We start from the raw sequence: 26,699 nt of genomic DNA, 5'->3' as shown, positions 1-26,699 counted from the left end.
GCCCCGGTTAACGTTGTTTTGTTGTTAGGTTGCTAATCAATTAGGGAACATGCTTGTTTAAAGTTGTGCAATGCTCCCTTATAACGGTGTTTGGCAGCCGCCTGCTTTGTCCACTGCTTGCAGGAAGAGCAGGCCGTAGCAGCTAGGTGGTGGGGGCTTGCAACCAGGGTGGGCCAGCAGCCCCCCTATCAGCTCCCCGAAGTTCCCTGTGCGGAGGCTGCCCTCTGCCTTGGAGCTGCTCCCTGAGCCTGCTGCTTGCTGTGTGGGAGGACGAGGGGGCTAATGTCAGGGTATCACCCTCCCCCCTGCTCCTGCACCCCGCTTACCCGATCTTCCATAGAGCAGGGGGGACATACCACAAGGCTCAGGATGGAGGGAGCTTCCTGGCAGCAGCTGCAGCCTCAGCTTGCTGATCTACTTAACAAGGCCCTGTACTTAAGATTGGGGTCAGCGTACTTAAAGGGGAAATGCACATCTCTCTCTCTCCTCACACACACGGTGTGTGTCTCTGTCTGCCATGCTGTCTCCCCTCTCTCCATTCCTGCTGCCTTGTAGAGTGTGAGGCTACATTAATAACAATGAGTTAACCCTTGAGGGCTCATCCAAATGCTAGTTCATCATTTAACAGTAGGGCATTCCCTGGGAAATATCCCACCCTCTGACTTCACCTCCTCAACCAAGCTTCACAATCACCATCGCTGTGTACCAGTATTAAATTGTTTGTTTAAAACTTATACTGTGTGTGCGTGTGAAGTCGCATTTTTCAGGAACATAACTACAACGTTAAGTAAAAAGTTACTGTACTATCTGTTACTCCATCAGCTCAAGTGGCATAGGTCCGTGTGGCGGAATGACCCATTTGTTTTTTGCCAGTTTCTTTTTATTTAAAAAAAAAAGAATGTCAAAAGAACATTATTCAGGTATTAAAGTTAAGCACTCTAATGTTAGGAAATGCCAGAATTAAGTTTGCCAGTGCAACCTTAATTTGGCATTTCTTAACTACTGAGTGCTGGACTTTGCAACCTTAGCAATGTTCTTTTGACATTCTTTTTTTTTTTTCCTTTTAAACATAGAATCATAGGACTGGAAGAGACCTTGAGAGGTCATCTAGTCTAGTCCCCTGCACTCATGGCAGGGGGAATAACTAGTATCTAAACCAGGAGTGGGCAAACTACAGCCCGCGGGCCACATCCGGCCCTCTAGCCAGTTTAATCCGGCCCTCGAGCTCCTGCTGGTGAGCGGGGTCTGGGGCTTGCCCTGCTCCCGCGCTCCAGCCGGAGACTGGGGTTGGAGGCCACTCTGTGTGCCCATGCCAAGCTCCCAGAAGCAGCAGCATGTCCCCCCTCCGGCTCCTACGTTTAGGGGCAGCCAGAGGGACTCCGTGTGCTGTCCTCGCCCCAAGCGCCACCCCCGCAGCTCCCATTGGCCAGGAACTGCAGCTAATGGGAGCTGCAGGGGCGGTGCCTGTGGATGGTGCAGCACACAGAGCTGCCTGGCCGCACATATGCATAGGAGCTGGAGGAGGGACATGCCACTGCTTCCAGGAGCTGCTTGAGGTAAGAGCTGCCTAGAGCCTGCACCCCTGACCCCCTCCCCCAGCCCAGAGCCCCCTTCTCCCCCGCACCCTGAACTCCTCATTTCTGGCCCCACCCCAGAGTCCGCACCACCAGCCAGAGCCCTCAACCCCCTCCTGCACCCCAGCCCCAATTTCGTGGCCCACCATACAATTTCCATACCCAGATGTGGCCCTCGGGCCAAAAAGTTTCCCACCCCTGATCTAGACTATTCCTGACAAGTGTTTGTCTAACCTGCTCTTAAAAATCTCCAATGATGGGAGATTCCACAACCTCCCTAGGCAATTTATTCCAGTGCTTAACCACCCTGACAGTTAGGAATTTTTTCCTCATGTCCAACCTAAACCTCCCTTGCTGCAATTTAAACCCATTGCTTCTTGTCCTATCCTCAGAGGTTAAGAAAAACAATTTTTCTCCCTCCTCCTTGTAACAAGCTTTTATGTACTTGAAAACAGAGGAAATTACATTTAAAAAAACAAAAAAAAAAAACTGAAAAAATTCTAAAAGGTGAGACAATACTGAACTCCATCACCCATAAAAAAAAAATCTATCTCATAGCACTGAATATTTTTCTGCATTTGTTAAATGTCTTATAAAAAGCAAGTTCTACAACACTATATACCACCCCTAAAGACACAGAATAATCTGTTTAACATAAGTCTATTTTCAATAAAAAAGCGAATATATTTTTTAGATTTCAAGTGCTGCAAGTAAACAAACAGTACCTATTAGCTACAGACACTGCATATTCTTATATACAGTACCTGGAATTTGAAGAACTTTCTGAAGTACATCTTCTCTCCTGTCTGTGTAGTATAACTTACTGCACATACTAAGCTGAAAGAGACAGGCATTTTAATAGTTTTGAACAATTTTCAATCTTTTGTTTGTACTTAAGAAGAACCAGAACAATGCATGTCTGCAATGCTTTCATGTAAGCTTTACCATACTTGCTTTGATTAAAAATAAAGGCAATTTAGATTTCCGTCAGTGGCATGCTAGTCTTTTGCTATATAAAAAATTTCAGGGATATGTGTAAGAAAATGCATAAGTCAGGAGGAGATATAAAATCTTACATGTGTGTTCCTATTTCCTTTACTTCATGGTGAATAACATCATCAATGCAACAGTCAGATTTAAGTTCTGCCACTGCAGCACTGGAAGCTGAAAGGTTTAATCGCTGAGAACTTGTTTGAAGATCAGCCTTGGAATTGAAAAACAACACAGGTTAGAATGCTTTCAAGTCAGCAGTGTGTCTAAAGAGCAAAGCATTACAAAAAAACCAAAACATACCTTGTGAGGCACTACATTTAATTCAAATAATCTACAGACTACTATGAAAGCCAGATGACCAGAAATGAATCTGCTTTTTAAAGCCTTTTTAAAAAAAATCTGTCTACAGACACAGGCACATACATTTCATGTTGTTTTTTTAATTAATTGGAATGTAAAAGACAACTAATGCAATATTTGCAGCAACATTAATGTATGAGAATAACCTGTGGAGCCTGCAAGCAACGACAATTTTGCCTGAATTAGGACAGCAAGCCCATACTGTATTAAGAGTGACTTATTCAAACCCCAGTGAGTAAATTTTATGTTACATCTGTTCCATACTTGTCTAATAAGTGCAGTATTGAAAAGGGACCCAAAAAAAGGGTGTGGGGGGAGAGAAGAGAAGCACTACATACTAGATCTTAGTTACCATTTCTCTTTATGGCCCAACAGTTTTTGCTTTGCAGCATAATTAGATCCATGGCATGAACAGTGTGTTATAGTACAGGAGGTTTTTCCCCCTTAAATGCTGATAAATAAAAAGGTTGGGAATGTGTGGTTACCAGAACACACATTTTATTTGGTTGTAGATTGACTAAATGCATTTGTATCTGCAATAGAACTAATATTATATTTTTATTTATATATAGATATATATTTTCAAAGCCAAGGATAATATTCAGTACACATACAGAAGGTCTACTTCTGTATGGTCTTGGCTCACAGCACTGCCACTGGCTTCAGAAAAAGAGTTCCACGATTTAGATTTTAGCCCATTTTTGTTCAATATGAGAGCAGTTATTACTTGCTGAGGTTATACTCGTTTGAAGTGGACTTTCCATTTGACATACGCTGTATATATATATATATATTCATAGATTCCAAGGCCAGAAGGGACCATTGTGATCATCTACTCTGACTTCCTGTATAGCACAGGCCACAGAACTTCGCCAAAATAATTCCCAGAGCATGTCTTTTAGAGAAACATCCAATTTTGATTTAAAAATTGCTAGTAATGGAGAATCATTACTAACCTTGCTAAGTGTGTTAAGTATATATTGTTGCCCCTTTTGACCAGAGCAGCTGGCCAAATATTTAGGGTCTAGTACACTACTTCAGTTAGGAAAAGAAATGGTGACAGTCAGATATTTCTTTAATGAAGTTTTGTTTATGTACAAAGTCTCATGTCTCTGAATGTAGACGCAATCAAACAGAAGGAAACAGATTCTTTTGCTCACATCACCAAGAGCACTCTTTTCAGTCTACCCTCTTGACCCAAAAACCTCTCCCCAGGTTTCTTCCAGGCTCTGCTTTTGTGCTTTCAGTTGCTCCTTCCAGCTTTCTCCCTCTCTGTCTTTTGACTGTTCTGCCTACTCTCCCACTCCTGAAAACAATATTCAGCAAAAGCTCCTTGGTGGAAACACATACTCCTCTTGTCTTTGGTGGGGGCTTATGTTTACAGCTATGTTAACTGAAGGGTGAGTTCACATCTATCAATCTCAATGGAGTTTATAACTCAACCCACAACAAGATTTCATCCAGCTAATTATTGCACACACTAAGATGAAAGAGACAGGCATTTTAATAATTTTGAACCATTTTTGATCTTTCATCTATACTTAAGAAATAGAATAATGCATTTCTGCAATGCTTCTATGAAAGCTTTTCCATACTTGCTATGGTTAAAAATAGAGACAATTTAGATTTCAGTCAGTGGCATACTAGTCTTTGGCTATGTAAATAATTTCAGAGGTATGTATGCTTTAATTAGGACAGTCTTTGAGGACCATTCAGAAGCTAGAGCTAGTGCAGAATACAGTTCCTGCTGGTCTTAGCTGTGAAAATCATGCTACGCTAATACTACAAAGACCTTCTTCCCATTTGCTTCTGGATGCAATCCTAACTTGATTTTGTCCTCTAAAACTCTTTACGATTTCATTCCAGACTACCCGAGGATTTTTTTTTTCCTGTGCTGGGAAACCTTTTAATGGTTATTTCTTAATACCTGCTGTGTATTATGTTAAAAATGCACCAGATACTATGGATTTGACACATTTTATAAATCCAATAAATAGATATATCTTTTCACATACCTTTACCAATATGTCCTTGACAACTTGATTACTGTCATTATGTACACTAATGTAACTGGAAAAGGTCTCTCCCAGAAATATATTTCTGTTCAAAGAAAATAGTACTTTTTAACAATGTAATTCTCAACAAGTCGACCCACTGAAATCCATTAGAGTCCATCTTTAATTTTTGTAAATATTTTATTTTAAAATTCTACAACGATGTGGTCTATGCTATGACCAGTTCAGTTCCATCAGTGCTAGCAATATCAAGAATCTGATCATAGATGGGCCACTGGCATTTTAAAAACTGTCTCATCTAACCCTGCTCAGAACATGTCTAATTGACACTGTGCTCTAATTACTGACAGCAACCACTCTTTACTCTAGGAATCCCAACGTTGTTGCCATTAACGGAGCTGAACCAGGCGTGGGAATAGTGGGAAATTTTGCAGTGCCTGTTGTAATCAAGTCCAATGGGACTGCACGTATGAATAAAGTTACTCACACAGGTAAGTGTCTGGAAAACCAGGACCTAAAAATACCCTGGCAATTTCCTAGTATACACAATTTTTTAAAGTTTAACTATCAGAAAAAAAAATTAAAAAATGATCAAGTCAGATTCCTACTTAAAAATGACAATCTCAGTGATAGTTGTTAAACTAAAGTCCCAGTCCTGCAACGAGATATACAGAGGTGGTCCCTTAAAACCTTAAATGTAAGTGCACTACATCAGTTTAAAGTGAGGCTTACACCGGTACAACTTAATATAGTAAACACAGGAGTAAACTGTGTTGGCATAAATCCTGCTTATCATTGGTGCATCATATCTTAGGGATCTGTACATGAATGTAAATTTCTCTAATGCAGACACATTACTAAGGGACTGTCTGCTATAAAGGGTTACATTTCACCTGGAAGTTAAAAATTGCTGCACACACTGCAGGGCACTATGCAGTACCGTGCTGTCTATGGTCTCTCCTAGACCCTACTACACACAGAGGCAGGTACGTATTGCAGAGACAGTCACTGAATACATTCAGGCTATGTTGCACCAGTATCAATACTGTGTGTTTATACTCGATAAATAATTTCCTGTTATTAATGAAACAAACAAGTTATCCTTAGTCATCTCCAAAATACTGCAATGTGTATTTGTAAAAAAAGGAAAGGGTGCTAATAAGCACAAATAATCCAAGTTCCAGGATTCATCTAGCAATAATCTTCAGACCTTACAGTTGCATATTCGATTCTTACCCAAAGTTCTGAGGCAAAGTCAACATTTCTCCTAGCATTAAAGTTTCTGCTCCTTTTACGGTGGAAGGGTCATCTTTCATGAGTTGATTCAACAGATCTCCTGTAATAATATATCATGGCATAGGTCAAAAACATTTGCATAAACTAGATCCTTGTCTACATACAAATGACATGTTTCCTTTCCATGTATTTGGAAATTGATAATACAGTGCTGCTTTTGAATGTTATTGATATTATGGCTTAGTTTAAATTATTTTTCTTTAGTGACCCCACAATAAAGGGCAGACTGAATAGTTTCATGTTAAACTCTTTATTGCTTCTTGAATTACACTCATGCTAAATTCTAAGCATTAGTAGAGTTTGGTTTAGTTCTTGAATAGGGTGTGCAGATTAGGAACTTTGTGATTTTGTAAAATTAAGTTTTAAATAAAAGGGCACCTGCATACGAGGAAACCTTAAGTACAGCTTTTGCTGTTGCAAAAGCTATCAATCATTATACACTGAACTTAGTACTGCTCACTCTTCCATATTAGGCATAAGCAACAGTTTATCTGCTATATATAATTCAGCAACAAGATAATCTTTCAATCTTACATAAAATACCATGCTTCCTTCAAGAATGAAAAGCAAGCAAAACTGGATTTTGGCTGAATAGCTATTGACAAATTAAAAAAAAAATCTGGGTGACCAAGGCTTTGAGAACTGACTTGTCTATGCCATATTTTCCTTACTGAGGTAATACAAGTTGGGTGGAATTTTCAAAAGCATTCAGTGTTGGTCTAACTCTACTCCTCTTAACACAGTGAGAATTTCTGAAAATTCCACCTTTTGTGTTTAATGATTCAGTCAACACAGAAGGGCTCAATCCCAAAGACATATCTCCGGATAAACATTAACCTCAATGGAAATTCTTCCTGCATAAGACCAACTGCACAGCATATCAGAAATAGCTGACCCATTTATCCTTCTTTACTTTACTCTATTTACGTTCTTATACTATTTTCTTTATTTTGCCTTTTTATCCTGATACGTGTTTTTTGAAGATACATTGCCATTGCACTGGAAGATGGGGAAAGAAGAATGTCAGTTGCTGGGATGGGGAGGGGAAAAATATTTAGGCTGCACAGCACCTCTCTCTCCACCTTGGCTGGCCTCTAGAATATAGTCAGTATCTGGGGAGAACACAGCAATTTCAAGGGGAAACTTGGAATGCTGTGCTAGCACCAACAGACAAGGAAATTCATCAGACAACAAGTCCTGTAAAATCATTGTCAATTACCCATTGAAATAAGGTGCTGGGTAAACTAATGGCTCTAATGAGGGAGTGTCATAAATGTAAGGGGAAGTATAAACACCTTTAAAATCCCTCCTGGCCAGAGGAAAAACCCTTTCACCCGTAAAGGGTTAAGAAGCTAGGATAACCTCGCTGGCACCTGACCAAAATGACCAATGAGGAGACAAGATACTTTCAAAGCTGGAGTGGGGGAGAAACAAAGGCGCTCTCTGTCTGTGTGATACTTTTGCCGGGAACAGAAAAGGAACGGAGTCTTAGAACTTAGTAAGTAATTTAGCTAGATATGTGTTAGATTCTGTTCTGTTTAAATGGCTGATAAAATAAGCTGTGCTGAATGGAATGGATATTCCTGTTTTTGTGTCTTTTTGTAACTTAAGGTTTTGCCTAGAGGGATTCTCTATGTTTTGAATCGGATTACCCTGTAAGGTATTTACCATCCTGATTTTACAGAGGTGATTCTTTTACTTTTTTTCTTCAATTAAAATTCTTCTTTTAAGAACCTGATTGTTTTTTCATTGTTCTTAAGATCCAAGGGTTTGGGTCTGTGTTCACCTATGCAAATTGGTGAGGATTTTTATGAAGCCTTCCCCAGGAAAGGGGGTGTAGGGTTTGGGGACGATTTTGGGGGGAAAGGCGTTTCCAAGCGGGCTCTTTCCCTGTTATATATTTGTTAGATGCTTGGTGGTGGCAGCAATAAAGTCCAAGGGCAAAAGGTAAAATAGTTTGTACCTTGGGGAAGTTTTAACTTAAGCTGGTAAAAATAAGCTTAGGGGGTTTTCACGCAGGTCCCCACATCTGTACCCTAGAGTTCAGAGTGGGGAAGGAACCTTGACAGGGAGTAATACAGAATGCCATGTCTCCAGATATGCACGGTAATTCCATGCTTCTATTTTCTCCCCAGTGTGTACTTGATTGTCTGAAACCTTCCCTCCACATACAATCATCTCAAAACAACAAAAACAGCATCCACTGGATGATTTTTCTAATTCCTTAGATTTTGAGGGAACATGTTTACAGGTTGTTCACCAAGCTTCCAAAGCCTTGGGGTGAGAACCGTGGTGGTGATTTGCTAATTTTCTATGGCTTTTACAGGGGGAATGTTTACTTCATGTAATACATTATAACCTCTATGACTGCAGAGGTGTGGTGTAGAAGTTTCAGTTGCTCATTTGGGACTGCTTTAATTCTTTTTGCTTTTGTGTGCCATGATGAAACTCCAACTTATGTTGCTTACTAAATTAGTATAAACGTTCTCAGATGTTCTTGCCTTTCTAGTACCATCCACCTTTTTCATCCTTTTTTGTGTTATGTATTCATTAGATTGTAACTCCTCAGGGGATGAATCTGCTTTTCTTTTTAAAAATGTGTTAAGTACAGTACAATGAACACCTCTGGTGATATATAAATAATAATGAATTAATTATCAAGAGATCATCATATACCTGGCAAGTCTCTCTCTTCACAGGTCACTGGAATATTGGTGAATAATGTAGGCTTGGTTAACCTCATCACTGTGAATTCAGAAAGGAAAGGAAAAGTTAGTAAGCAAACAGTATTTAAAAGATCCAAAAATATTTCGTAGTTTTAGTAAAAAAAACCCCACCACCATATTTTTAATTTTCTTGTTTTGAAGTCAGTTTGAAAGGGGGTGATACAACCAATCACATTACCTGCACTTCCTAGTGAATATTTTAATCAGTATGGAGTTAAAGTTTAATAGGGATCTAGGTCATTGCATACAATTGATTTCTTGCCGTCACAAACTTTAAATCAGCCTTGCAAAACTATCATGAAAATGTAATGGCCTAGGCACAAACTCTACACTACAATAATGAAAAAACAAAATGAATGAGATTTTACTCACCTGTCAAACAAACCAAACAATCTTGCCCCAGGAAAGGGGACAAGTAGAATTTTGCAAGGCTGATCTAAACCATCTTACTCAAATTATGTAGCCTCATCTATATCATGGTGCCTGGGATTTATCCTCAAGAGAGATTATTTTCCAGATGGAGAATAGGAAAAAAAACAAAGAAACAACCCCACCCCACCCCCCAAAACAACAACAACAACAAACACACACACACACACACACACACACACACAGGTCCTGATTCTGCAAACATTTGCACATGACAGTAATCATAGAATCATAGAATATCAGGGTTGGAAGGGACCCCAGAAGGTCATCTAGTCCAACCCCCTGCTCAAAGCAGGACCAATCCCATTGAGTTCTATTGCATACATGTTTGCAAGATCAGGACCATTTTCTGCAAACTGCTTTGAAGATGTAAAATTCTAGACAAAGGCTCAGTATTTTTTTTAAATGCATATGAATAAAATTATTTGCTGGGACCAACATTTGCAGTTCGTCTGTGCAAACCAGTGTTCCCCTCATTTACAATATTTTTGGTTAAGCTTTACCTCTAATACTAAGTGTAACAAGACTCACAAGATTAAACAAATACAATCTAATATTCAACAGCGCAATTATCAGTAAGTCATAGCTTCTCGGCAAAGTAATTTAATAATCTGGGAGTTCCAAAATATAAATAATATTCCTTCATTTTTTCATATAGAATGTATTGTTTACAATTTAAAAATAGGAAATAAATTATATGTAGCAGATCAAGGCAACCTTCAGCTCAGTATCTCTTCAGGCTATAGAAAAATAAACTGGACAAGCTTGCATTGAAAGTTGCTATTTGAACGACTGATGAATTTTCATTTCTACTATACTTTTGTGCCATTTCACATTCATTAGTCTACTCAGCATTCATTGATGCCAGCTTGGTAAAATCATTGATTGTTTCGGGTATGCATTTGGGCATGGTGCAATGGTTCATGTGATAATTTATGCTACAATATGAGACACCTACATGAGATGGTTAATTGAGGCACAGTCAGTTGTTTTAGGGAATGGATATATTACAAAAGTGAACCATAAGCAAAGCTCTTTTTAATGGGAAGGTGTAAATTGGAGATTTTAGCTGAAGAAGGCATAATGTACTCCTGGAGGGATTCTGCACTAAAAAATTCACAATTTGGCAAAATTCTGCATTTTTTATTTGTCAAAATAATGCAATATAATCACACCAGTTTCAATTGTTTTGGTAATTTATTTAAACTACAATACAGAAAAAAGTCACAATGACTATTCAGCATTTCCTAAACACATAGAAGTGAAGTTACAAACACTTGGTAACTAATACCCTGCATTCCAGTTATAATCCTGGATTTTCATTTGAATTACATTACAGAACACCAAACAGCAAAAATAAATAAAATAAATAAATTAAAGAAGTCATTTTAAATTGCTCAAACTTTCATACAGTTTTGCTAATCATCATCCTGACCTGGCTGCGTAATTTGGGAAGAGCTTGTTTCTGAGTGTCCTGACATTTTATTGACTGCTTGGTAAATGTTTTATTTGCCCTCAAAGTCTTTTTTTTTTAAATGGGTAAGTAAAATAAATCCTGAGCTATAATCTAAACCCTTTGTGCCACTTTGGCACAGGAAAAACAGTGAGAAAGCACGTAGATCTTCCCAGCTGATTCTCTTACTGTCATCTATAAGGCTGCACATCACTCTGGCAATGAAGAGGCCTTAAAACTTTTCAAGGTTTTATGCTCCTGGAGGAATTGACTGAGGATGGGAACAGTTAACTAACAATAGGAACATTAACAATGCTACTATACAGGTAGCTTGCTACATTTCTGCCTCAAAAAACGAGATCAATTAACTAGCAGACAGGCTGCTATATTTCTGCCTCAAGGAAAGGCAGAATAAATCCTCCTGCATAATAAAAACATGCATCCTTCCATGCCCCTGGTGAGTCAGAGTAGCAAGGGACAGAGTCCCTCTCACTTGTTGGCAGGTACCCATACCCAGCCCCACCCTCTGACAGTGATCGACGTCTCCCCCGCAGGCACATACGCACACCCAGCCTCTCTCCCCCTGCAGTGATTTGCATCTCTGAGGCTGCTCCAGACGTGCTGGAACAGACACACTGCCTGGTTTGCCATGGAAGAGGTTCCCCCCGCAGATTTCTTTTGCATTTTTCTGTGTGGGGAGCACAGAAATATGCAGGCCATATGAATTCTGCACCTCTGTCAGTGGTAATAATGGCATAAAATGAAGAAGAGTGTGAAAACATCTTATTTCATTCAGCCTGATTTGTTGTCTTGAGTAAATATAAGCAATAAATGAGAATTTAAGGTATATTCCATAAGGTCTGCATCAAGAGGGACTGGATGCCTCCTTACCCAAGTGCAGAAACAACAACAAATATTACACCCTTCATTTTCCTTATTGCTCTGCTGACAACTGTCAACATTCCACTGAAATCAGCACAATATTAGGCAAACAGCAGCATAGTAAGTGTAACAGGTGGAACATTTAGTAGCTGGCAAACAGTTACTGTAACTTACGTAAAAACGTTGGTGGGACACTGGAGCACTGCACTGAACAACATGCCCTTTCACACCTTAAGACAAATACAGGATTCAAATGAAGGTAAATTCATCTGGGAAGAGGAGCAACTGGATTAGTAATCGCTCCTTCCACAACCACTGCAGCAGTTCCATTAGCTTTTATTTTGTTTAGAAAACCGTTAAACCTCCTATGGAAGTGCAATGACTCTGTAGTGATGCCCGCATCTTTTCATTGCGCTCAGCTGAGTAATTTGTTCATGCCATAAAGCTGAAAAGAATATCACCAAGTGAAATCCCAGACTCTTTCCTGCAATATTCATATTAAAAGTAATATGATTAACCAGCCCACCAAACTTAACTTTTCCATCAAGCTTCTAAAAACTTTCAGCACTTAGGGCTTGTCCACACACCCAAGTTTTGTTGACAAAACTTATGTCGACACCCAAAAGTTGACAAAACAAAAATTGCCAAAGGGTGTTCACACTTGCTCCCTTTGTCAACAGATCATGTCCACGTTGGGGACACCATCATCGACAGGGTGAGCAATGCACCATGGATATGTATCCCACAGTGCAGTGTTGTGGGAAGGAAGAGTTCATCGCTGCACATCTTGGTATTCTCTTCAATTTCTCCCACAGCCCCCTCAGCTGCCGAGAGCAGCACCATGAGCAGCTCTGCCATTCCTCAGCACAGAGAGCTCACAAAGCAGCACAGCAGTCTGTCCCCTGCCCCGTGAAGCAGCAGTCTGCCTGCTGCTGTGTTCCTAGTGCAGGGCAGAACAGGAGTATTCCAATGATTTGCTCTTTGTTTGTTCCCCAAAGGAAGCAGCACACAGATACTTCCCGGAGTTTTGAAAGGAGAGGGGCACATGCCTGCAGGGCAGCAGAGATCAAAACACTGAGCAGAGCAATCAGGGCAGGCATTGTGGGATACTGGCAGAAGCCAGTTCTGTCCACAAAACATTCAGCAGTGTCTATACTGGCTCTTTGTCAACAATAAAGGGAGGGGAAAAGACAAAAGTCTCTCATAGGGGTGGAAGTTTTTGTCACCAAAACTGGGTGTTTTTCACAACAAAAGTCCCATTGTAGTGTGTACACTCTTGCTGTTTTGTCGCCAAAAGGCAGTTTTTGGCAACAAAACTTGCCAGTGTAGACAAGCCCTTAGAAGACTAGATATAGGTCTGTTTGTGATTTTGAAAAAGTAACATGGGGCATCATGTCATTCTTGCTGCACAGGCTGTGTGGATTGCTTTAATGTTTCTTCCAAATATTATATGGGGACTTTTACTGCACCCACTGGAGACAATGGATTGTTGTCATTGAAGTGAATTGGACAGTATGAATTTGTGTGGGGGGGTGGAGGGTGAGAAAACCTGGATTTGTGCTGGAAATGGCCCACCTGATGATCACTTTAGATAAGCTATTACCAGCAGGACAGTGGGGTGGGAATAGGTATTGTTTCATATTCTCTGTGTATATATAAAGCCTGCTGCAGTTTCCACGATATGCATCTGAGGAAGTGAGCTGTAGCTCACGAAAGCTTATGCTCTAATAAATTGGTTAGTCTCTAAGGTGCCACAAGTACTCCTTTTCTTTTTGCGAATACAGACTAACACGGCTGTTACTCTGAAACCTATCTCTCCATTGTAAACACTGGTGAGAACCCCCTCCCACCCTGGCCTCTTTATGCCATTCTAACATAAAGGGGTGATAAATTGCCCCTGGAAAATATCCCGAGAGCAGGGGACCTGCAACAGCACTTTCAGCCCGTAATATAGAACTACTGCAACAGGTCTATGCTTGTCTCCCACACCACATACCCAGAACATATCATGGGAAAGATGGGATGAATCTGGACTGCTGGTGAACTCTGGCTATTCTCTGCTTCCCACTGAAGGCCACAGGACACAAAGTAAGTCAAATTAGTTCTAAGTCTTAGGACTACTCTAATTTCACCGTTGCCCCTAATTCTTGTGATTTTATCACAAGTCTCACAATATGTGGCATTTTCCTTAAAACTGCAGTTCTTAAGTCATGCAACTATATGAAATTCTCAGCTTTCATTTAAAAAAAGTCTGCCACAATGATGAGACATAGAAAAAGATGAACATGAATTCTAAAAGCTCGAAAACAAAAAGGCAAATAAAAAGACCCAAAATGTATTATTTAAAAGAATTGCATGAATTTTAATATAATCTTACGACTTTTGGGGGGCCTGATTTATGATTCCTGAATGCTTGAGGTTGGGAATACAATAATTCACACCAACGGCCAGGCCCACAGTGTAGGGTAAGACACAAGTGGCTTAAAGTCATCTTTCCCCTCCCAATCCCATTTCCTGTAAAGAGTGCATCTGTCATAAATATAAAGGGAAGTGTAAACACCTTTAAAATCCCTCCTGGCCAGAGGAAAAACCCTTTCACCTGTAAAGGGTTAAGGAGCTAGGATAACCTCGCTGGCACCTGACCAAAATGACCAATGAGGAGACAAGATACTTTCAAAGCTGGAGGGGGGGAGAAACAAAGGCTCTCTCTGTCTGTGTGATGCTTTTGCCGGGAACAGAAAGGAATGGAGTCTTAGAACTTAGTAAGTAATCTAGCTAGATATGCGTTAGATTCTGTTTTTTTAAATGGCTGATAAAATAAGCTGTGCTGAATGGAATGGATGTTCCTGTTTTTCTGTCTTTTTGTAACTTAAGGTTTTGCCTAGAGGGATTCTCTATGTTTTGAATCGGATTACCCTGTAAGGTATTTACCATCCTGATTTTACAGAGGTGATTCTTTTATTTTTTCTTCTATTAAAACTCATCTTTTAAGAGCCTGATTGTTTTTTCATTGTTCTTAAGATCCAAGGGTTTGGGTCTGTGTTTACCTATGCAAATTGGTGACGATTTTTATGAAGCCTTCCCCAGGAAAGGGGGTGTACGGTTTGGGGAGGATTTTGGGGGGAAAAGGCGTTTCCAAGCGGGCTCTTTCCCAGTTATATATCTGTTAGACGCTTGGTGGTGGAAGCAAGAAAGTCCAAGGGCAAAAAGTAAAATAGTTTGTACCTTGGGGAAGTTTTAACCTAAGCTGGTAAAAATAAGCTTAGGAGGTTTTCATGCAGGTCCTCACATCTGTACCCTAGAGTTCAGAGTGGGGAAGGAACCTTGACAGCATCTAACACAGTAATGGAGAAACGGGCCAGAATGAAGGCAAGCAAAATACTAAGGAGATTTAAATACATATGCATTTCAGCTAAGCATTTCTATAACAAATTAAAATAAAGTTCCCGGTTTAAGACTGTAAATCAGGACTAACTGAAATAATCCTCTTAATAGACAGTATTGGGTGTTCACAACCCATCGGCAGTTATCCAGAAAACTATAAGCCCTGAAGAAAGTGGACATATACTAAAAGTCCTAAAATTATTTGAGTCTCACAGTAAATTCTTATCAAGAATTTTAAGTCAGAAAATGGATACCAATCACGTATAGCTAGATAAAATTAGTTCAATTTTAATTATATGTTTAAAACAGACCCAGATTACAGTGATATAACCTGTCGCACTGTGAAGTCATAAACGAAACACAAATTAAGGTCCTGATCCTGAAAAAATTTATGTATGTGTGTAACTTTACTTAGTGGGGACTCCTTATGTGAGTGAAGTTACATGCATAAATCTTTGCAGGGTCAGAACCTGACTTCAGTGGGACTACTCACTTAAATAAAGCTACTGCCTATGTAAAGTCTTTGTAGGATCAGGGCCCAAAATTGGATTTTCTTGTTATCGCCCAAGATAAAAGAAGTGTGGTAGTCTGAGGTACTTAAGCTTATTCTACACTGCTCTCTACCACAAAGTTTCTTTTCTATATAGTATATTAAAAGGAAGAAAATTCTGACTAGACAAGGGCTATTTGTCTCTCTATTACTAATTTTGCTGATATCAGGAACAGTAAATTAAACTATGCAATTTAGCTATGCAAGCTTTTAAATTAATACAGGCTCCGGGTTATCCTATGAAACTCTCAATGCAGTCGTATTGAACAGAAATATTAAAAGATTTAAAAAACCCCTCCATATCTCAATAGAAAAGACTGAGCATTCAGGCAAGAGCAAGAGGTACATGTAGAGAGTCAGAAGGAAGAAATTATACTGCTGGGTCAGACATCTGTCCTACCAGTGTCATGGCAAATGGTTATGCCTAGTGATTAATTGATTTGTTATAGAGGTAAGAGATTCCAAAAGAACTGCAATGAGATTAAATCAATAGTACTCACAATGAACATTAAAGTGGAGGAGGCAGGATGGAAGCATTAGGCCAAATATAGACACTTCTCATCTAAACTGTTAATTTACCAATTAAATCAAAATCACATTCATTTTCAGATTTTTGCTTTGGATAGCAACTGGTGTGTATTTATTGAAAACAAACAAGGTTAGAAACAGAGTTGTCGAACTATGTTTCCCAATGGGTTTTGCAATGTAAAATTACTACTTACACCTCTAAAGTGGGAAACAACATTTGCCAATAGTTAAAAATGATTAAGTTTTAGAACAGTTGGGTCTTCCAAGAAATAAATGGGGATTCTCTTTCTCTGTACTCCAATCCAACACAATGGCCTTCAGGACATTGTCCAACATCCTGGGATCCCCATTCACTAACTATTTTTCCTTCCTTCCCTCATAGCTACCGCCTACTGTAAAAATTTACATCTAGCTAGGATACAGATTCTTCCAAGACAGCTAGCGTAACCGTAAACTTCCTAGCAGAGGTCTCCAAGAGAAATATGTGCCCATACACTCCTACAGGGTCCCAAGGTACCTGTTCTACAGTTTATAACAGACCCTCTGAAGAGGACGGGAGCATATTCAACATTCATACTGAAGATGGGTCTCTTCTCTCATGTCACTGCAAGCCATGCTGCATTCAAACATCTTAACCTACCAATGCATCCAGTAGGACCAGTATATTATCAATATGTACAATTTCACAAGCTAGTCAGACTAATTTTCCAAGATGCAGATGGTTTAATAATTATTAACCTAGCACTTTCTTTTTGTTCACCACTATAATTATAAGCTACTGATGCTCAAATGTAGGAGGAATGAGATCGAAAAGCAGGGACACCAAAAAAATATCGGTACAAAAGGCATAAAATAATGGAGGTGAAAGAATTTATTACTACAATATAAACTTTTTCTCTAATCTTTACCTTTATTATTTGGTATTTCAGAGCAAATAATTCATAATAAGCATGAGGTGGCAAGTTTTGTGTGGAATGGAAGTCAGTTTACATTTTAAATGTAAACTATTCATCCTAATGAGAGTTTTTCCTGGAGATAATCAGCTTCTTGCTAGGACAAAAGCAAAATCCATCATGGTGACAATGATGATTCACTTAAAAAAATACATTGTACTTTTTCTCTCCTCCTAATTTCAACTCAGTCAGTACAGGAAGGAAGTCCTCTATCTGACAGAAGTATAGATTTCATTTTCCTAAAACAGCTCATCTGCAAGAGTCACTGGACAGTGGACTCTGATTCTATGCATGGAGGGGGGAAAAAACCACAAAGGCTATTCTAATGTTCATAATAACTACAAAATACATGGATATAATTTTGTTTGACCATGAATTATATGTAAACAAACAATTTAATCAAACTAATAAAAATGAGGAGGCCGGTGGCATCTGAAGAAGTGGGTTTTTTAAACACGAAAGCTTATGCCCAAATAAATCTGTTAGTCTTTAAGGTGCCACCAGGCTCCTTGTTGTTTTTGTGGATACATACTAACATGGCTACCCTGCTGATAATCAAACTAATGTTAATATAGTTTTCTGATATTGAATTCATCAGTTGTTTTCAAGTCCTTCTGCATATATTGCATATTTGCAATCTATTTTTAAAAAAAACCCTAATATTCCAGACAGTAATATTACTATTTCCTTTGGTTTTAAAATTACAAACTAAATATAATTCCATATTTATGTACAAGCAAGTTCATTCTCCCAGTAAGATTTAATCTTTCTCTAAGAAGATTGCCAACATATTCACTGTATAATATGTCACAGAAAACCCATATCTGGTCCACACATCTCTGGATTGTAGCATTGCAAGACGGCAATTCATTGTGTTTGATCATTGTGTTCAGTTTAATCCAAATGTCCTCTAGAGTTTGATTATTACAAATAGATTGTTCAATTGTCCACTTTGCTCTATAAAATGCATGTAGCTTCAGTCTTTCTAAATTACTCTGCAGTTCTCTAGATAAAGGAAGAATTTTTTCTTTAAGTTTAGGACTAGGGACAGAGATACTCCAAGACCTTCTCAATTTTGGTTTTTCATTTGCTGGTTGTACTTCCAGATTGCTTGAATGAATTTGTGCGTGCACTGTTTGTGTCTGGATTAAACTTTGACCAGTTTTCAAATTAGACTGAAACTCCAGAAGGTCTACTGTGCAGTCATAATGTTGCCCAATAAGAGGTTCTGAAGTGGCAACAAGTTGTTTCACTTCTTCTGCTTTCTCACCAGAAATAATAGGTGGTTGTCTTTTCGGCTTGAGGGGAAGTTTGTGTGAATCATTTGGAAACCAGGGAACAAATCTTGGTAGTTGCCGAATAGGAAACTCCTTCAGTGTTTCTTCCACAAGTTTCTGCAATTTTGTGAGGTCATTCTGAAATGGTCGATAGTGCAAAACTATTTCCATGCTGGTACTGTAGGAATCCAGTTATTCTTAATAAAAGAAACAGTCTCTTGATTAGGATCCTCAACTCTAAAGCGTAATGCATCTTATTTACAAAAATCTTTTCTTGCATGTGATGCACAGATCAGAAGAAAACAGGACCTAAAGCAGAAGTATTGTAAAGAATAAGATATCGCCATATTAAGCCATATATTGCTAGAATATTTTGCAGTAAAACAAAATGCTGTAAAGATAAACTAGCAATATTTATATTTATGTATCAGAATGCTTTATACTTTACCACAGTGATTACTTACTGGTATTTAATCATTGCTAGTGTTTTAAAACACCAGATAAGTATATTTTAAACTTTAACAAAACAAAAAACATACATAAAACTTATATGATCTGCTCTTCATGGAAAAACCTATGCTATTCCCCCCAAACAGTATTCTCCTCCGTCACCCACCCATTTCTGTGGTCATATGAAATTGATGTGAAGACATTTTGCCCAGTTAAGCATGCCTCAATGGAACCCTCAGATTGTATGCCACTGTATTTACCCACAAATTACCATGCATCTATGGCACTATGTTCCTAACATGCATACCTAACGCTATCCACTAAAAGCACCAGGATTTCATTTAAAACATGAACAGTCATATGATAAAGTTACCACCAGCTTGACGTTAAAACCTATTATATCCTCTCAAATTATCAGTCCGGAAAAAAAAGAGGGGAGATGGGGGGCAAACAGAACAAAGAAAATACTAATTTTAAATACAAATCTGAAACAGTATCTTCCTTCTACTCCCATGAAGGAAACTGAATAATATACTGCAGATTATAATTACTGATGATGAAAAAAATACTCCCTGAAATAGGACTAACAGTTACACATAATTTAAAGTAGAAGATTAGCCAAGAAGCTGTTCTGAACTCCAAGTATGCCAGACAATATATAATAAAGATTTTCTTATTTCAATTCCATAGCATAACTATATATCAACCAGTCTTAGCTCCAAACTTCAGAGCTATACATCAGTCATGCTATTATATGAAAACTTTAAATAGGATACTCCCTCATTTCCAAAATTCAACATTTCTCTCTCTCTCTCTCAGATGAAGGTTAAATTGCCTGTTAGATAATGGGCACAAACAGCATTACCAATTATGGAATAAATTCATAGCATCCTTTACTCTCTAATTTCTTCCAAATTTTCAATAATCTGTGTGTGTTCTAACAGATACCAACAATAGAGAGTAATACTACAAACACTAGACTCGGATCATTTAGCTACTGCATTGCAATGACTGAATTCTAGGAGTTGAAAGGGACACACGTTTATGACAGGTTTGTTTTGAGTTCTCTCTAAATTCCTTTTTTCCTTCTAATTGCAAAGTCTATGGCATTAATGCTACACTGACTTCTCTGCAGGCCCAGGGATTTACTTATACCTCTTATCAGTCCCCTATCTCCCAAACAAGGGTGTATTAAGAAAAGATTTTGCTTTGAATCAGTTGTTACAACAGCAGAACTAGGAAAGGAGTACTTGTGGCACCTTAGAGACTAACCAATTTATTTGAGCATAAGCTTTCGTGAGCTACAGCTCACTTCATCAGATGCATCTGATGCATGCATCTGATGAAGTGAGCTGTAGCGCACGAAAGCTTATGCTCAAATAAATTGGTTAGTCTCTAAGGTGCCACAAGTACTCCTTTTCTTTTTGCGAATACAGACTAACACAGCTGTTACTCTGAAACAGCAGAACTGTTGATTTTTTTTTATTATGGAAAAGCAGCTTGATTTTGTCATTTGAAACCTCAATAACTGCTTTAGACAGCAATAAACTAACACCATTAAAACCAATATACTGTCTTCAGGAGTGTTTTAAAAGTGAGCGTATTAACATGAGGTAGATTCAACTAAGGCCATGTCTTCACTACCACTTATGTCACTCAGGAGTGTGAAACAAGTTTCGCCGGCATAAGTGGTAGCGTGCACAATGCTAGGTCGGCAGAAGAGCTTCTCCCACTTACATAGCTACACAAGTGATCTTACAGCAGTGCGGCTGCATCGGTACAGCTGTGCCGCTGTAAGATCGCTAGTATAGACATGGCTTAAAACCCCAATTCTGCAATCACTTATGCAGATGTATAACTTATGTACCTGAGTAGCCCCATTGAGTTCAACTGATTACAGGATTGTGGACTTCATCTTAAGTTGTTCATTATTGCTACTTAATATGAACACAAAAGCACAATGGTAGATAAACAATACCAGAAGCAATATCATTTTTACTGACCGAGAAAAAGGAAAAGCAGATAAACATTATTTAGTGCTCTTCTCTCTCATTGTTACAGGTCCCAATTCACTTCTGGCAAAAATGGTCAGCGCTTCATTGTGGAGTTGTGCTCTCTTGCAAATTAGACTCAAAGAATGTAGAAAACATGAATTTATCAGTTCTGGACTGTGGAGGCAAGGAATCAATTAAGTCTGCAGTTGTCTGTTGATCAAAGAAGAGTTAGAAGACAAAAATATAGTATTCTATATACTGTCAGCCCAATGAATAGCAAATGCAAGCACTCTGCTGCACATGCTAAAAACTCATCTGCTAACTGCAGGTATTGCAGAACACAGGATTTTCACCCCCATAAGTCAATGGTGTTTATATGCTCTGTGACTTGCAGAAGCTTTCTAGCCTTTCCCTCTCCAATCCATGCAGAACACTACCACCAAAATAGTCTTCCTTTTCCAGACAAGATCTTCTCTCACCCTCTCTTTTTCCTAACGAAGTTCTAGTTTCTCCTCTTCACCTTCAAAGTATTGCACAGTTTTTCCACCACCTGTTTCTTCCAATCTGGTGTTTCTTCCAATCTGTTTGGTCAAGACTGTAAATACCTGAGCCTCCAATTAATAAAACATTCTGTACTTGTATACTTTTTCATTCAAAGAGCTCACAGTACTTACTCCTGAGGGAATCCTTCACTAGAAAATTAAAAATTCTGCAAGCGCGTACACACACACACAGAGCTCTGGATGCACAGGGAGTCATTGGGGAGTTCTGGGTGCTGGAGGAATGGGGCTTGGTGGGGTGAAGGTCCAGGTGCAGCAGGGGGCTTGTTGGGGTGGTCCAGGTGCAGTGGGATGGAGCCAATTGGAGTGGGGGGTTAAGGAACTTCATGGAGGGTCTGGACTACATCGGGGTTGGGTGGATAGAGGCACAGCTCCCCATACAGTGACCCCTCCCTCTGCGGCTGAGGAGCAATGGGGCTAGGAGGTGTGGAGCTTCTTGTAGCTGGGAGAGGCTGCTGGGGGTGGGTCTGACCCAGCCCTGGTCGCTCCTTGAGGGAGAAGAGGAAGTCCTGTTCTTCCTCAGCCCCAGCCCAGACGGAACTACCAGCTGAGCCTGGTGCAGGGTAGGAGCCACCTAACAGGGCATCCACAGCCCCCCTACCCAGTGATTTTCCTCTCCGACGGCTGGTCTACGCACCCGGTGGTGCTAGAACAGTTTTTATAGTGGGGATGCTGAAAGCGGAAACCATGTATTTGGGTTGTTATTACTACTTCAAGCCACGGGGTGCACTAGCACCCTCCGCACTGCTAGTTCCAGCACCTGTGGACACATCCATGCTGCTGGTGAGGGGCATGTGACCACTCTTGCAGCTTCCCAGTCAGAAAGTCATTTTTCTGCAGGGAAGCAAAGAAATCTGCAGGGGACATGAATTCTGCACCCATGCAGTGGCGCAGAATTCCCCCAGGAGTATACAGTACTATATAAAGATAGGTGGTTATCTAGATAAATCTCATATTATGCCTGTATTTTCATACAACATCCTTATATAGAAAACTTTGTATTGAGCCTTGGTATAATGTTAAGAAATTTCTTTTTGCTAGAAGTAGAATAAGATCTCCCCCCTGCTTTTAATCAATTGCCCTGTTGAATGAAGGAGGTGTGAATAAGTGAGGCATGGAAGGCAAGCACCTCCAGACACCTGCAACAATTGGAGAGAGGATGGAAGCCAGACCCAAGAACAATAAAACTTCTCAAGTGGGCTCACTAAAGAAGAGCAGACATATTGAGGGCCTTGGGGGTTAGAGGCAAGCACCTTCTTTTGAAAACACCCTCTTTGAACAGCATTGAGACAACACCCAGAAGGAAGCAGCACAAAAGACCAAGGGACACAGACACAGATTTTGTATCTGGCATAGATTTGCATGAGAGGGAAGCTGCTATAAATGTGAGGTGTCTTGCAGAGGACCCCGGGTCTTGTCTTGTCAACATGGGAGTATCCAACCGGCTGGGCAGAAGCCTAGTTCCACCCCTCCCCCATCTAACTCACCTGGCCAGTGAAGTTAAGGGGAGCAACTAGTTGGTAACAACAAGACGGAGTGTGCTTGTATGTGAGAGTGTAATATATATCATATGATACAGTGTTGATTGATACATGTATTACCAATATATGTGGCACTTTGCCTTATTCCCCCTGTAAAGATCCTGTGCAGTACTTTAAGTACAACAGTTATTCCTATTTTACAGCTGAAGGGAGTGAAGCTGAGAAGGATAAGGGACTTAAGGCTACAGAGAGATTCTTTAACAATGCCACGAACAGAACCCACGTCCCCCGATTACATGCTCAGTGGTTTGAGCATTGGCCTGTTAAACCCAGGGTTGTGAGTTCAATCCTTGAGGGGGCCATTTAGGGATCTGGGCAAAAATTGGGGATTGGTCCTGCTTTGAGCAGGGGGTTGGACTAGATGACCTCCTGAGGTCCCTTCCGACCCTGATATTATATGACATTATATATATGACATAGTGCCAACGTCTAGCACAAGCGTTGCCCATATCCCATTGAAAAAGGGACCAGTGAACCACTTCCTCCCACATTTGCTACCGCACGATAATATTTCTGTGACAACTACAGCAACTGCTTCTGTATACAGGCAACATCAGGACAATATTTATGTATTTTATCTTTCATACACGAAGTGCTTCATTCTTCCTTGAAAAGCGCTAATCTCCCCAGCCTGCTCGTCATCCCACTCGGTGTAGGGAACCGCAGCTCTACCTGAGCAGCCCAGCCACTGCCAGGGCTAACGGGCGGGCGGGCGCTGGCGGGGCGAGGCAGAGGCCTATCTTCTGGGCTCGTCATGCCCAACTCCCGGAACCTAACAGGGCACCCTCACTCCTGACCGACGCCGGCCCACCCCGCACTGGGCCCGGCCCGCTTCCGCGCTCCACCCAGTAGCCCACACTCCCACCCGTACAGACCCGCCGCGGCCTCCGCCTTGGTTCCTCCCCCTCCTCCGGCGGAGAGACCCGGCCTGAGGCCACCCAGGGCCGAGCCGCATCTCCCGGCACAGCCTTGGAGCGGGCAACGAGGGCAGGGGCCACCCCGCGCCCCCGGCTGGCGAGAGAGGCTGAGGCCCAGGCAGGAGGAGGGGCGGTGAGCTCCCGTCTCGGTACCTTTCAGGGCCAGCAGATGCTCCTGCTTCGGCTGATTCACATCCATTGCCTCGGCCTCCCCGCTCTGGGCCTTCGCCGCCTACGGGATTCACCTAGGCCAAGATTCTGCTGATGGCGAAAGAAACAACGATAGAGGTCTGCACACGGCCTGAGCCAAGCTGACCGCGGTCCAGAGAACCGGGAGGTGCGTTTCCCGGCATGCAACGTGCCAGTTGGAACGGAGCAGGACCCGGAAGAAACTACAGGCCCCAGCATGCACTGCTCCCCTTGATCCCAGAGGCTCACAGACCATCTGGACGAAGAGGGACCCGGGCGGGTGGGGTTGTCTTCTGGGGACCTAGACTAATCGCGTTGCATGCTGGGATTTGAAGTCTTCCTGGAGGTGACTGAGATGAAGTTAGAGCATTACACGGTGGAACCTGTAGTTTTGGCGAGCCTCTGAGCGACAATGTGACCCATTGTATGATGGGAATTGTAGTCTTCATGCGTCCCTTAGGTGTCACTGTGGGCTGTGCGAGGAGACGCATGCGCAGTAGTGAACACGGCGGCCGCCAGGGATGAACCCGTTAAGATTATTTTTCATTCCTGCGTGGACGCTTCGTGTGGTGACATCACAGCGCAAGGCCGGTAGTGTCAGCGCGTGGCCCGCTCCTCTCTCCCTGCTGGCTCATTGGCGCGTCGGTGGCTCGTTCCTCCTCCCTTTTCCAAGATGGCGGCCATGGGTGTAAACAAGGCCGGCCCCGGAGCGGGGCTCGATGCCGGTCCCCGGCACAGCGGCAGGCGGGGGCCGGCTGGGGCTGCTGTGAAGGTGAGAGGAACGGCACCCGTCCGCCCAAGTGCCCGCTTGGTTCACACAACAGCTCCTGCCAAAGGGTGGCGACGCTGCTTCGGCTAAGGGTTTTCTCCCGATGGCATAAAACAGACCCTGTGCAGCAGCAGCCGCTTGCCCTGGCTTCGGGGGTGGCCACCGGTGGGGACATGGAGAAGCCCGCACGAGTGCAGAGGGATGATTTGCTGTGTTGGGCGGCCCTGGGTCCTGTGAGCTGGTGCGAGGGTAGGGGGCAGGCTGTCGAGAGGCGAGTGGGTTCCCAGAATGGGGTGGGGTGTCAGGCCAGTGGCTGGACCTGTGAGTAGGGCCCTACCAAATTCACAGTCCATTTAAAAAAAAATTGAATTTCTTAGTTTCAGATATTTAAATCTTAAATTTAGCCATGTGGTAACCATGGGAGTCCTGACCCAAAAAGAGGGTGGTGGGGCAAGGTTATTGTAGGAGGGTCACGGTATTGCCACCCTTACTTCTGCACTGCCTTCAGATTTGGGTGGCCAAAGAGTGGCAGCTGCTGGCTAAGAACCTAGCTCTGAAAGCAGTGTTGATGCCAGCAGGAGTGGAGAAGTAAAGGTGTCAATACCATACCATGTCACCCTTCTGCATTGCTGCTGGCGGCAGTGCTGTCTTCTGGGCTAGGTGCCTAACCAGCAGCCGCCACTTTCTGACTGCCCAGCTCTACAGGTGATGCAGAAGTAAGAGTGGCAGTACTGTGACCCCCCTACAATAGCCAGATTTAATGGGGGAGACCAGATTTCACAGTCAATGATGTGTTTTTCATGGCTGTGAATTTGGTAGGGCCCTATCTACGTGGTAGGGAGGTCCTGGGGTGCACTGAATCAGCTGGGCCATGGAGTGGCTCCCCATCAAGAGCCCTAGGTCAGACAAACAGTTGGCCAGGGCCAGCCTTCGGTTCCTTTTACTTGGGGCTCGCAGTAAGTGGGTTCACACTGTGATGGACAGTGCTCATGCTTCAGTTCATTTGCAGAGAGAAAGGGCTGTACAAAAGCAAATCATGACTGGAATCCACAAAGGAAGAACTATCTAATGGGACAATTGCTGGGGTTAATTGGTTTCAGAGTGCAGCTGCATGGTAGATTTCTTTATACAAGAGCTACCACTGTAACATGGGCCACTTAACTCTTGATGTGTGATTGCTTCTGATTGGTCAAAATGGTCTCTTGATTTATAGGTTCTTGAGTGTGGAGTCTGTGAAGATGTATTTTCTTTGCAAGGTGATAAAGTTCCCAGGCTGCTTTTGTGTGGTCATACCGTCTGCCATGACTGTCTTACTCGGCTTCCTCTCCATGGCAGAGCAGTTCGCTGTCCTTTTGATAGACAAGTTACTGAACTAGGTAAGGATGAAAATTATGTGTGTGTGTGTCTTTAATTAGATTAGTGTAATTTAAGAATGACAAGAACATGACTACTAACTTACCAGAGACTTTCATTTCTGTTTGTAGGCTGGTGAGACATGTGTCTCAAGAAGGATAAGGTAGTGTTTTTACAAATTTTGTGGGAGAGGGAGTTTATTCTATACTCAAGGAATGATAGGAGAGAGAGACTAATGGGTGGCAAAACTTGGGAACATTGATGGAATAAAGGGAGTGGAAGATGATATAATAAGGTAATAGTTCTGAGACCTTGTCTTTACTCAGAAAAGTGTTTCTACCCTATGTTAGGTTGGCTCCCTGCTCCATACTTTTAACTGGACCTGTTTAACATGAAAACTACAGACTACTTGTCTTCACTAGGATTTTACCTCACATTATTTCCGTGGGTTAGCTAACATGGTAATATACTTTTTCCTTGAGAACATGCACCCTGAGATGTGCTGT

At 41.4% G+C, this 26,699-nt stretch overlaps 2 protein-coding genes across 15 annotated transcripts in view; one reads left to right on the top strand and one right to left on the bottom strand.

The window, feature by feature from the left end:
* The window catches only part of LOC140911310 (trafficking protein particle complex subunit 13-like), a 49,459-nt gene extending 25,146 nt beyond the window's left edge, over window positions 1–24,313 (bottom strand). For 2 of the 12 annotated variants that reach the window (XR_012158889.1, XM_073344076.1), the window contains exons 1-8: window positions 24,036–24,312; window positions 20,874–21,074; window positions 18,414–18,729; window positions 8,915–8,983; window positions 6,179–6,278; window positions 4,943–5,027; window positions 2,651–2,778; window positions 2,339–2,411 (exon numbers count right to left, since the gene is read on the bottom strand). Coding sequence is in view for 1 of the 12 variants with exons in the window: in XM_073344076.1 (XP_073200177.1) it covers window positions 2,339–2,411; window positions 2,651–2,778; window positions 4,943–5,027; window positions 6,179–6,278; window positions 8,915–8,983; window positions 18,414–18,591 (633 nt within the window). In the remaining 11 variants the exon portion in view is untranslated. Of the gene's footprint in view, window positions 1–2,338; window positions 2,412–2,650; window positions 2,779–4,942; window positions 5,028–6,178; window positions 6,279–8,914; window positions 8,984–11,902; window positions 17,838–18,413; window positions 18,730–20,873; window positions 21,075–24,035 lie in introns of those variants that run through there. The other 10 variants (XR_012158894.1, XR_012158890.1, XR_012158891.1 and 7 more) reach the window with 10 other exon arrangements.
* Window positions 24,314–24,563: 250 nt separating this feature from the next.
* Window positions 24,564–26,699, top strand: part of TRIM23 (tripartite motif containing 23) — a 48,768-nt gene continuing 46,632 nt past the window's right edge. The window contains exons 1-2 of one of the 3 annotated variants that reach the window (XM_073344074.1): window positions 24,564–24,712; window positions 26,054–26,216. In XM_073344074.1, the coding sequence (XP_073200175.1) occupies window positions 24,593–24,712; window positions 26,054–26,216 (283 nt within the window). In that variant the 5' untranslated portion in view covers window positions 24,564–24,592. Of the gene's footprint in view, window positions 24,844–26,053; window positions 26,217–26,699 lie in introns of all 3 variants that reach the window. The other 2 variants (XM_073344073.1, XM_073344072.1) reach the window with 2 other exon arrangements.

Source organism: Lepidochelys kempii, chromosome 5 (assembly GCF_965140265.1).
Source record: "Lepidochelys kempii isolate rLepKem1 chromosome 5, rLepKem1.hap2, whole genome shotgun sequence".
NCBI lineage: Eukaryota > Metazoa > Chordata > Testudines > Cheloniidae > Lepidochelys > Lepidochelys kempii.
This window is presented reverse-complemented; position numbering and strand designations above follow the sequence as displayed.